At 50.2% G+C, this 12,664-nt stretch overlaps 2 protein-coding genes across 2 annotated transcripts; one reads left to right on the forward strand and one right to left on the reverse strand.

Annotated features, from left to right (window-relative positions):
- Window positions 1-167: 167 nt before the first annotated feature.
- On the forward strand, window positions 168-7,289 carry LOC130520790 (protein dispatched homolog 1-like; the record flags this gene model as incomplete). The annotated part of the gene is given in 9 exon segments (XM_057024524.1): window positions 168-197; window positions 881-1,004; window positions 1,223-1,318; window positions 1,321-1,352; window positions 2,668-2,762; window positions 2,874-2,971; window positions 3,050-4,648; window positions 4,915-5,178; window positions 5,255-7,289. Coding segments are annotated over 9 exon segments (4,117 nt in total), but the record flags the coding sequence as incomplete, so codon positions are not given.
- Window positions 7,290-8,950: 1,661 nt separating this feature from the next.
- Window positions 8,951-12,649, reverse strand: LOC130520791 (toll-like receptor 5). Its single transcript, XM_057024525.1, is given in 6 exon segments — window positions 8,951-9,385; window positions 9,544-9,793; window positions 10,032-10,120; window positions 10,273-11,541; window positions 11,544-11,943; window positions 11,945-12,649. Coding segments are annotated over 5 exon segments (2,580 nt in total). The 5' UTR covers window positions 12,551-12,649; the 3' UTR covers window positions 8,951-9,385; window positions 9,544-9,577.
- Between the last annotated feature and the right edge of the window lie 15 nt (window positions 12,650-12,664).

Below are 12,664 nucleotides of genomic sequence, written 5' to 3' on the forward strand. Positions count from 1 at the left end.
AGCTGCTGTGGCTGGTGCTGCGGCTGTTGCTGTAGCTGCTGCTGTGAGGAAAACTGTGATTCTAAATGAAAGACATCCTCTCTGAAAAACCTCTATCTCTTGTGGACATGATGTTGCTTTGACTTCAAAATAAAAACCTGATTTATCTTTCCCTTTTTGTTTTTCAGCCACACAAGGCCCTTTCGCTTCCCCAGAAGGTAAGGCCTGCCAGAGACACTGCTGTGTTGATGCTCTGGTTTTGAAGGCTGCTCCTCAGTCTCCTGGCCCTCCTTTATTTCCGCCATCCCTCCATCTTTACGTCCATTCCTCTGTAGTGAGTCATGAGAGCTATCACCGGGAGCTGGGTGTCTCTTTCTCCATTTTCCTCCTGTACCTGGCTTCTCCTGGAGCTGCTCAGCTCTTCATAACTCTCCTGTCTCAGACCTAATCCTCAAGACCATTTAATAGAGGACGGAGGCTCTTCAGCGCTTTCAGAAAGATTTAGTGTTCATGGGGTTTGCTTGGGATGGAAAAAAAGACCAGAGACACCAACTAAATCTGTTACTAAACACGTTAATTCCTGAAGTAAAGCCAAAGTACAGTTTCCATCTCTTTCTCTTGTCTGGATTTTCCCCCTTTCCGTCTGCTCGATGTAACTCTGATTGAAAGAATCACATTTAGGCTCCTGTCAGTCACCTGAACGTCTTATTTGGTGTAAATGTCAGCTTCTATTTCAAAGCCAGTTTGAATGTTGCATGTGGTAAAACTAGTGAGCTTCCACAGAGACCAGTGACATTAAACTGGGCCTTTCTTAATTAGGAAAACAACACATTTGTACCTTAGTGGCAACATTAACTGTCATCACAGTAAAATTAATTAGATAATCAATTGATGTTTCCAGCTATGCAGAGCTGATAGCTGACTGGCCCGTGGTGGTCCTGGGGGTGTGCACCGTGCTGATTGTGGTGTGTGCGCTGGTAGGCATCCTGGTACCTGACCTGCCTGACTTCTCAGACCCACTGAGGGTGAGTACCGACCCTCGTTGCCTTTTCTGCTGCATAACTGTCACAATAACAGATATTGAAAGAATGGTGTGTGATGTGGCTGCCTCTGACAGGAAACACAACAATCTTCTTTAGGTCTTCGATTGATTTCAGTTCATGCTTTCAAACAGAAGCTGCTTTTTCTCCCTTTCCTTATGACAACTTGTTCCGCTCATTGTTGCTTTCTTCCTTCCCAAAAGGGTTTTGAGCCTCGGGGAACAGCCATTGGTCAGCGACTGGTCACGTGGAACAACATGTTGAAAAACACAGGCTACAAAGCAACACTGGCCAACTACCCCCCCTTCAATATGCAGATGAGCAGGCCAAAAAGTACTTTACACTCACCTATTATCCTACCGAACGTACTTTTTCATTCTTACGGCATCACTGTAGTGAGCAGCTAATTGGAGGATACTGAACAAATGGTTCAACACCTCTAAAAATCTCAAAGACACACATTTCCATCTTCAAATCACATGAAGGTGACTACTGCAGTAACATCTCTCCACAACAAGCTGTGTTGTGGTCTAACATTTGCGTCACTGAGGAGTTGGGGGGCAGTGGAGGGGGTAACCTTGATGACAGAGTGGGAAGCAGAGGCTTTGAACGATGCTGCCAATGGGCCCGCTGACGTGCCTGAATCGCCTCTTGAAAGAAAAGGGGAACGATGTAGAACTGTGTCGGTGCACGAGGCCCGACTGTCAGCGCCAGTTCACTCCTCCGTGTGTCTGTCTGGATATTTCTCATTGTTAAGGCCTGTTTTCTCCCTCATATCACAACAAGCATATATCATTAAATTCACCTTTTTCCTGTTGCGTCATGGTCTTATTACCATATCCATGCAACAATAGCAGCTGTGTCCCAGCTCAGTCATCCTTTCATCCTTTCATCATGTGGTCGTGGTTAAAATTTGTCAAGATTGCAGTCAGTGATTAGAAAAGGACTTATTTTAGCTGCAGCCTCTCTGTCGTCGTTCTCCATTCTGTCTCACTCTGCTCGTCCATCCTCACATGTAATTCTGCACCGAGGTTCCTAGTGTGAGCTGTCAGCTGCCTCATCTTATCTGTCTTTAAAATCCTCCCTGATTACTCTGCACCGCCTTACACATCATCTCTGCGTCACAAACACATAACATACAAATGCCAGAACCATGTTGCCCCAACACTGCCATCACCACCGCCCACCCCCACATCCTGGCTGGACCCAGTTCAATCAGAGCTGCGATTATGATTATTATCCTAATGATACCAGTATGCTAGTTGTACGAGCCATTCGTCTGTTTTAGGGGCAACAGTGATTACTGCGGCTTCGGCCATTATTAAGCATCAAGGTCTGCTTCCTTCACTTTGGATCATGTCAAGATTTCGGCTGTAGAGCCGGAGACATTTCTCCCTTTATACGTAGGGCAACAGTCATTCATTGTTCCTTCTTGGATGACGCTGCTACTCTGTCCCATTTTAAGCCTCCCGCCTTTACAGGATTTAGCAAATTGTAATGACTCAGTTTTCCCAACATGATCAAGCAAAAGTTACACATAATGTTAAAAAGAATTATGGAGTTTTCCACCGCTGCCATCGAGTGTGACAAAATAAACACATTCACTTTTGATTGATGCTAATACTTATAACATTTGGCTGTCCCGCAGTCACCAAGAGCCGAGGTGGCCCGAGGACCATCATGACCGGGACAAACGGCAGGCCGAGTGGGACTTCAGTAAAGAGTTCTTTTGTGACGTTCCAGGTAAAACCTTTTTCTGGAGAAATGATCCCCAAAATGCAAAATGGAGAGCGACAAGGAAGCAGTCGTGGCTGTGTTTGCCGTCCAAGTAATAAAGCCTCTGCCGTTATGCAGGACAAAGGTACTCCAGGCTGGTGTTCACGTCGGCCGAAGGGAAGAACCTTTGGAGCATTCAGGCCATTAAATCTATGTGCAACCTGGACAACAGCAGGGTATGTTGGCCGGAGAGCGTAAGGCGATGTGTGACCCGATGGGTTAGTGATGTTGTTCTGGTGTTTCTCCCTTCTCAGGTGCGTTCCCCCCGTTCCCACCGTGACTACTGGAGTCTTTGTCAGCGCACCAGTGACGCTTCCTGCTGTCCCAGCTGGACAATCGGGAACTACGTTGCCGTGCTGACCAACAGGTCATCCTGTCAGAAGATCACCGAGCGGGATGTGTCGCACATCCTCAAGATTCTGCGCTCATGTGCTAAATACTACCACAACGGCACCCTGGGCCCCGACTGCTGGGACATGACCCTGAGACGCAAAGACCAACTCAAGTGCGCTAATGTGCCCAGAAAGTGCACCAAGTACAACGCCGTCTATCAGATCCTCCACTTCCTGGTGGACAAAGACTTCCTGAGTCCAAAGAGCCTGGAATCTCCTCCACCCGTGCTCAAACATAGCATGCTCTTCTCGCCCACAGAGAAAGGGAAATCCATGATGAACATTTATCTGGATAATTTCGAGAACTGGAACTCCTCCGACGGCGTCACCACGGTGACGGGGATCGAGTTTGGCATCAAGCACGATCTGTTTCAGGACTACCTCCTCACAGACACTGTGTACCCTGCCATTGCCATAATGATCGTCCTGCTGGTCATGTGTGTGTACACGCGCTCTGTTTTTATCACCCTCATGACAATAATAGCCATCATCAGCTCACTGATTGTCTCTTACTTTCTCTACCGAATGGTCTTCAACTTCGAGTTCTTCCCCTTCATGAATCTCACAGCCCTCATCATCGTGGTCGGCATCGGCGCCGACGACGCCTTCGTGCTCTGCGACGTTTGGAATTACACCAAGTTTGACAAGCCTCACGCTGAGCTGTCGGAGACGGTGGGCGTGTCCCTTCAGCACGCTGCGTTGTCCATGTTTGTAACCAGCTTCACCACCGCTGCCGCTTTTTATGCCAACTATGTCAGCAACATCACCGCCATTCGCTGTTTTGGCGTCTACGCCGGCACGGCCATATTGGTGAACTACATTCTGATGGTGACGTGGCTCCCGGCTGTAGTGGTGCTACATGAACGCTACCTCCCTAATCTGTTGCCCTGCTCCAAGCCGCCACACCAGGAGCGAGGTTACTGTGCCTGCACCTTTTTGGCTGGTCTTTGCCAGAAGGTGAGCAAATGCCTGTTCGCACTCTCGGAAACATCGAGGATTTTCTTCGAGAAGGTGCTTCCCTGCATCGTCATCAAACTGCGCTACCTTTGGCTCCTCTGGTTTCTTGCCATCACTGTGGGTGGGGCCTACGTGGTCTGCATCAACCCAAAGATGAAGCTTCCCTCTCTGGAGTTGGCGGAGTTCCAGGTGTTCCGATCCTCTCACCCCTTCGAGCGCTACGATGCAGAATTCAAGAAGCTGTTCATGTTCGAGAGGTTCCATCACGGCGAGGAGCTGCACATGCCCATCACCATCATCTGGGGCGTGATGCCCGTGGACAATGGGGACCCCCTGAATCCAAAAAACAAGGGGAAGCTGATGCTGGACAGCAGTTTCAACATCGCCAGCCCAGCAGCTCAGCTGTGGATCCTCAACTTTTGCCAGAAGCTGAGAAACCAGAGTTTTGTCTTCCAGTCAGAGGAGCAGGATTTCACCAGCTGCTTCATTGAGACCTTCAAACAGGTCAGTATTGCAACTGTTACAGATCCACGTCAAATACCGGTAGATGCTGTCTCATGTGGACCATTGAACGCTGTGGAGAGCAGATGTTTGACTGAATAATGGCCATCCAGACCCGTGGGGGTGTAACCTGTTGTGGTCCCACCTGTTCCAGTAACATGGTTTATGATGTGGTTTTGTTTCTGAGTAGGATTGTGAACAGTATGAACATGAACCTTCTGCATCTATAAGTGCACTTGGCACCTGTTTCATCCTCACAATTTCAACAGTGGATGGAGAACCAGGACTGTGAGGAGGCGTCCGTCTACCCCTGCTGCAGCCAGTCCACCTTCCCCTACAAGCAGGATGTCTTCGAGCTGTGCATTAAGAGAGCCATCATGGAGCTGGACCGGAGTACGACCTACCACCTGGTCAGCCGCACCCCCGGACCCCGATTTGACATCAACGACACCATCAGAGCTATAGTGTTGGAGTTCCAGAGTACTTATCTCTTCACGCTGGCTTATGAGAAGATGTTCCAGTTCTACAGTGAAGTAGGGCCTGTCACGTGCTTGCACGCTGCTTCTGCTGCGGTACGTTTTGTGAGATTAATGGTTGTCGCTGTTGCAGGTGGATGCCTGGATCACAGAGGAGTTGCGACATGCCCCCGCCGGCCTCAGTCACGGCTGGTTCATCAGCAGCCTGGAGTTTTATGACCTTCAGGACAGTTTGTCTGGTGGTACCCTGGTTGCCATGGCACTGTCAGTGGCGGTGGCATTCAGTGTCATGCTGTTAACCACCTGGAACGTCATCATCAGCCTCTACGCCATTCTGTCAATCGCAGGAACCATATTTGTCACTGTGGGGTCCTTGGTGCTCCTCGGCTGGGAGATGAATGTTTTGGAGTCCGTCACCATTTCGGTGGCGGTAGGATTGTCGGTGGACTTTGCCGTCCACTATGGCGTGGCCTACCGACTTGCTCCGGAGCCCGACCGTGAAGGAAAGGTCATTTTCTCTCTCAGCCGCATGGGCTCTGCCATCGCCATGGCAGCGCTGACCACCTTCGTTGCGGGCGCCATGATGATGCCCTCGACCGTGTTGGCCTACACTCAGCTGGGCACGTTCATGATGCTGATCATGTGCATCAGCTGGGCCTTCGCCACCTTCTTCTTTCAGTGCATGTGTCGTTGTCTGGGGCCCCAGGGCAACTGTGGCCAGATCCCGCTGCCCAAACAGCTGCAGTGTCAGGTCTTCTCTGAGGTTACACCAGCAGGCCCGTCCTCTCAAGAAGGGCTCCTACGGAGGGGGGGTGAGGCGGAGCATTATGAATTAGAGCCGCTGGCCTCCGATCAGAAAATTGAGGATAAACCCAAGGAAGAGCAGGAGGCGTGCAGCCAGCCCTGTAATGGGATCTCTTCTCTCCACCACATGGGCTCTTATTCCAGCCCCCAAGGTAAGAGCAAACCTGAGGCCGGCAGAAACAGCACGGACAATGGCGTTATGGTCCCGCTCGGCCCGCCACTGCGCTGCCGGTCTCCTCAAACCACCAACTGTACGTGTGGGGACCCGCCGCCTCCTCACCTGCATCAAGACTGGGCCCCCCACCCCTGTGCTCCGACCCCACAGGACCCTGACACTCCGCAGCTCTTCCCCCGATCGACAAACACCAGTAATAAACAAAAGGCAGGCTTGCTAACTACAAATCTGGACCCAGTGTACACCCACATGGACTGCCACATGCACTATGTCCACTGCTCCCCTGCCCATTCCCACCACCACCACTCCCAGGGAAGACTTGCGACTCCAAGGCAAGGAGCCCCCCACAGCTGCCATCTCAGGAATTACTGCGCCCACACTGCGAGCCAGCAGGCTGGTTCATCCGGAGAACCCAGATTCACAGCTCAGAGCCCGGACAGAAGCCCCTCCTCAGCCATCGCGGGAGCAGCGGACTGTCAGAGACACGACACGGGCCGCTCAAGCCCAGACGGGAGTCAAAACCTCAAGCCCCCATCCCCGAAACGACCCCAGACTCAACACCCCTCCCCCACGTCAGGCGCAGCTCAATCAGCCGGTGTCGAAAGACAGACGGCAAAAGACAGTGAGCCTTGTTCCGGAGGTACCCCAGCACCCGCCACCACACAGACAGCAACGCAGGGGGACGCTCAGACCCCCGGCAGCCAGGAGAAGCTGGCCAGCGTTCCCCTCACACCGGAGGAAAGCCTCCGTCCGTGTCGGCAGAGCCCCAAAAGAGAGCGGGCGTTGTGCGCCTCGCCAAAGAGACTCTACTGTTACAACAGGACGTTGAAAATGAAATGCAGCTCCACTTCAGAGTTTAACGTGCCAAAAAGCGACACCAGCGTGCCTCCTATTGCAATAAACACCACCCACTCGCCTGAGAGCCTGTGTTGAGAAAGTCACATTTTAGGAAGAGTTTTTTGTCCACATCAAGCAGCTGATGTCCAGAAAAAAGAAGCAACACGTCACCTGTGCACTCAAGAAAGGCCTTTGTTGACCAAGTGCCTCAGAAAAGAGCATGGAGATACAGAATATCTTGTCCACCTGTCGTCCCCCAGGCTTTGTGAGCCACATTGTGTTTGATTTTTACAGTGAAACGTGCATTGAACGTATGTAATTTTGGTGCCATTAAAAGTGCTTTCACCTTAAATTGAAGGTATCGGAGTGGGACTACTTAACCCCTGTGCTGGGCTGAATCCCCAGCAGCCTCATCAGCACCAACGTGCCACATTTTGAAGCGTGATCAATTCTCCACGTGTTCGGCTCACCACCACATGATTAAAATGTCCTCTTTTTTAACTGGTTGCCTTCCTGTGGTTTTAAATGAGCTTAGATTCTGTTTCCTTTCCTTCTAAACATGGCCGACCGTGCACTGACGCGCGGCAGCGACCGACGGACGTGTTTAATGAGTGGCGAAGCGGCTGATGCTTTAAAGCAGCTGCAGCTATTGTGTTTGCAATAACAGTGGATTAAATGACCGTGTAGTTTGTAGAGTTTGTTCCCAGTTGTGCAGAGCTCGGGTGTTGTTTTGGTCGGTCTGTCGGCGTCAGCCACGCCACGCCACGCCACGCCTCCATCGGCCCACTATAATAGTGACTTCTGACTTTTCTGGTCAAATCCTTGGTTTTTATCCCAACTTGGGAAAGTTGCATGATAAATTGCTGCTATTTCTGCTGCTCGAGGACCTTAACTGGGGCACTTTGACTGTCACCACAGTAAATTTAACCCCACTTTGTTAGGGCAGCTGCCTCGTTTGTCGTCTTCGTGGTCGAGCTGACGGCGGACAGACCGACTACCAAACATAATCCACATCTTGGCTTCTCCACTACTGAATGCATCACACATGAAGTTTCTGTGGCGCAAACAGAGGGCTGACTCCTCTGCTCTGAAAACATTTCACCGCAGACAGGCTAATGGGAGGAAAAGTCCCATCATGCTTTGCTCTTTCTCTCCCCCCTTGTCCCCGTCACACCTCCTAAACCCCAGAACAAACTGCCACAAACAAACAAACCCTTAAAAACACATGACGCCAGAGACGCTGGCACAGAGGACTCGCTTGATGCTTCATGTGAGGAAGGAACCTTCCTATTTTTGGCTCCCAGCTCAGCGTGTGTTGACCTCCGACCTCCTCCATCACTGTCAGGGAACCCCCACACCTCTCTTCTCCTCAGACTTGCGTGAGCATCCCTGTAATTATATTTACCTAAAAAGAGGTCAAATATTAGCTCTGGCCTTGGGGGGGGGCTTTATTACATTTCCCCGTGATGGAGAAACTCCACAGCTTGTGTACCTTTGCTGACTTTAATCTGCAGGCCTGAAATAACTGAAGACGCTGCCGAGCTGCACCGCTTGTTTACAAGGCAAACATTTGCTTCCACTTTTCAAATTAGATTTTAGCTGAGGCGCTGGACTTCAGATTTATGGAAGTAAGACAGGGTTTCTTTTTTTTAACATCAAGCCCATCTTTTTTCGGGGGAACAAAGTGGTGAAGTCAACCGAACACACCAAAGCTTTCTGCTGTAGCGTGATAGCTTCACAGGTGCACTTTAGCCATAAATGTCATTTTCTTGTTGGTGTTGATGGACAGATGGATGTCCATTCTAGTGCCTCATATTAAAAAAATAATCATGTCACAGACGAGTTGAGGAACCAAAACATTGAAGGTTCTGGGTTCATTTTCTGGCTATAAATGTACTGAATATAAAACAGCATCTAGTATCCAGGCTGCTGTATATTAAACTAGAAAAGCTGCACATCTAAAAAGGTACTAAATATTTTTAGTGGAACGGAAAATAAAAGTCAAATTCCAAGTGAGAGGAAAGGAAAATAGTTTATTTACAATTTGTATTGCATATCGTTTTTTTGTTTTGTTTTACTAGTTAAAAAGTGGTTTTGAAGATAAATTGATTTTTAATTGGCCGATAATCTCTTTAACATGTGCCCACCGGCCGCACCAGGACAGTCGGACTGGTGTATAAGAAGCATGTGGTGGAGGGAGGGCAGACAAATGTGTCCAGATTAATGGACTGTCCACAGTGTATAAGATGAAGGAGCCTGCAGACCGGCTCTAATGTTCACAACAGCTGGCTCATAAAGACCAGGAGGACGCTGGCGGCGGGGCCAACACGACGGAAGCTGTTCCTCTGCCCAGTAGCTTCCTGTTTTCAGTCAGCGCTGACCTCTGTCATCTTCCAGTCCAGCAGGCAGGACGCTGAGCAAAGCTGCTGCAGGAGAGAGTCCACCAGTCTGTGACACCAATTTAGGACATATGAAAGCTTAAATATTTCACATCTCCACTTCATGGAAGTTTGTTTTGGTTTTTTCAGTCAGTTATCTTTCACATGATCCAAGAATCATTTTCTTTGTGACAACTCGTGAGAGAAAATGACAATTATGTCTCTTACGTGTCACCGGCTGATGGAGTTGAGCAGCTCTCGCTCAGAGTTGCGGCGCTCTGATGCCCTGAAGCTGGATGCTCTCTGCCTCCTCTTTGCCCTCGGCAAACGTTTTCACTTTCGTGTCTTTGAGCAGCAGCGAGACGAGCTGCTCATAGAACCAGTCCAGGTCCTGAGGATCCTCCGGCCAAGTCAGGTACTGTCGCCTCTGGACAAACGCCCTGACTGCGTTACACCTCATCAGTTGATAGTGCGCCACCTACAGGCGAGATGTGCACAAGAAGAGCTTAAGAAACGCATTGAGATGCGGAAAGCCTGACACCTAGTGGCGAGAGGTGAGTAGTGGTTTACAGTTAACTGATCCAGCGGATGGAAACTGGTTTTCTGGCGTTTTGGGGTTTTATTTCTGGAAAGAAGCTTTAATCGATTTCGGTTTAAATGTGAGTAGCTAATAAAAATTAAGACAACGACTGAGGGAATGAAAATGGAAAACGCACTTTTCCAACCACCACCATAACCAGAATATTGGTCAGCTCCTCCAACATGCGACCTTGAGCCAGTGAGAATGCCTCCAAACACCAGCCATCTGAAGAGAGGAACAATTACTATGATTAGATGATTAATCCATCACCTAAAGTGTGAAGAAATAAATACAACATTTAATGTTGCTGCTGTGTGGTTTCTAATATCAGTTAATAGGACTCATTCTGCAATCTGACAGCAAACCAATCGCTGCACCTTTCAGGAACTCCTTAGACACGACACACAAAGTCTTGCGGCTGCCCCAGATGGCGTCTCTGATGTTGGAGAGATGGTCCTCGCCGGGCAGGAAGTCTCTGGCCTCCAAACAGCAGCGGAAGGTGTTGTCCGACAGCTGGCTGTCCAGCTTCTTCAGCACAGCAGCCTCCACCCACCTGTAGTCTTTGCTGCTGAAGCACAGGAAGACGTCGTACGGCTGCTCGTCCGTGATCGCCGGTGGTTTGGGGGCGTCCAGAACCTTTCTCACGATCTTTTTATAGGCAACAAAAATGCGCCCTCGGAGACGCGCGTACGCGGCCCCACAGAGGATGGCCGTGATGACAAGGCCAGCTGTGAAGACGAAGAGCGCAAACCTGAGTCCGCGGGTGGATTCCTCATCATCTACCTCGCAGGCTTCAACGGTCCTGGAGTAATTCAGCAGGGGCAGGTTCTGGAGAGCTGCTGGAAACGCACATCTGTACTCCGCCACTGGGCTCAGGTGGGTCACATTGGTGGCGTTGAGCCACGCCAGGAAGGCCTGCAGATGGCAGTCGCAGTGGAAGCGATTTCCTTCGAGGTCGAGGAGGATCAGCGTTTGGAAAATCCCAGGGTCCGGGGATGCCAGGAAGTTCCCCAAAATGTGGAGAATGGCCAGACTGGTGGGAAAGACGTCCGACTGCAGATACGTTAAAGCGTTGAAGGAGAGGTCGATCTCATGGACCGAGCTCAGGCCGGCGAAAATTCCCTGTGGGAGACTTTCCAGGGAGTTGAAGCTTAAATTCAGACCGCGCAGATTGCAGAGGTGATCGAACAAATCGAGGCACTTTCCCTCCATCCAGACCTTCTGCAGGCAGCTGTCGTGGACATCCAACACTTTCAAGGTGCCATTAATGGGGACTGCCCATTTCCGATTCAGGGTGCACCACTTGATCAAGTTCCCGCCAAACATTAAAGTCTCAAGACGATGAAAATCAGTTATAAGCATGTAGACATCCTCCAAGTTGTTCAGTCTGTTGTCTCTGACGTCCATGTAGGTGCTGTTCGCAGCCAGGTCCATGACACTGTACAGAGAGTCCAACTTGTTGTCCCCCAACAGTAGGAACTCTAACTTTGGTAAAGATGCGGGAGAGCCGAGCTTCCGGAGCGAGTTCCCTGTCAGGTATAATCCTCGTAGTTCAGGAAGGCCACTGAAGGCTTTGGAACCCAGTGCGCCAATGTGGTTGTAAGACAGATCCAACACCCTGAGCTCCGACAGGCTTCCGAATGTATCGCGTAGAGATCTCCCAGCAGGTTGAAAGACAGGTTGAGCAGGCGTAAATGACCCTGGAGCCCGTTGAAGGCGTTCGTCTGAATCTGGCCGACTTTGTTTCTAGAGACATCCAGAATCACCACGTTCCTCAGAGGTCGGAACACGGCACTCTTCAGAACATATATCCAATTTCCCGACAGGTCCATGGTATGAATCCCGCTGCTGACAAGGCCTTCAAATGTGTCCTCGTTGGGATCTGGCAGGTTGTTGTGTGAAAAGCCTTTGCCCATGTTGCTGGAGATTATGAGATGATTAATCAAAGTACCCTCGATTGCTTTGAGAAACCGACGCAGCGTGTTCAAGTTGAAGCCAGTGCTGGATAGGTCCAGCGTTCTGAAAGCCATCCGTCTGAAGGGGTTCCCCACACTGCTCCCAGTCAAAGGTGGCGTCGTTCATTTTGTATAAATGAGCTGAGTTGAGACTGAGGCGGTGAAAGGACTTCCCTTGGAAACCCACCAGATCGCTCTCACACAGTCTTTCAATGGGGTTTAAGTCCAGATTCAGCTCAGTAAAATAAGTGAGTTGTGAGAAGAACAGCCCCGGACGCAGTGTTGATATCTGATTACCATAGAGGTCCAGCTCTTGTAGAGACAGGAGTGGCGCCAGGTAGCTTTCTGCCAGTACAGATTCTGTTAAACCGCAATAATCCAAGAAGAGCTGCTGGAGCCTGAAGAGCCCTGCAAAGGCTCTGGGCTCCAGCTGAAGGCCTCTGTTGTACCCGAGCACCAGGACTTGCAGCTTCCTCTGCGGAGGAAGGCGTTGCTCCGTATGACCAGTGGCACCTGCTGATGCCCCAGATCCAGCTTCTCCAACTCCTGGTACAGCCTGAGGGAGGTTCTGTTGATCTCCCCGATGCGGTTCGTGTTGAGAAAGAGGCGGGTGATGTTGGGAGGCAAGAGGGGAACCCAGGAGTGGTTCTTGAAGGCGCAATTGGCAATGAGACCAGACAAAGTGCATGATGGGTAGCATGTGGACACCTGCAGGGTGAAAGGTCACATTTTACATCATGAAATGAAGGCTGAAAGAAGTTAAGATCTGAAGACATTTGATAAGATTTGGGGTAGATGGTGGTCCTGCTAAAGG

This window comes from Takifugu flavidus, unplaced genomic scaffold (genome assembly GCF_003711565.1).
Source record: "Takifugu flavidus isolate HTHZ2018 unplaced genomic scaffold, ASM371156v2 ctg528, whole genome shotgun sequence".
Lineage (NCBI taxonomy): Eukaryota > Metazoa > Chordata > Actinopteri > Tetraodontiformes > Tetraodontidae > Takifugu > Takifugu flavidus.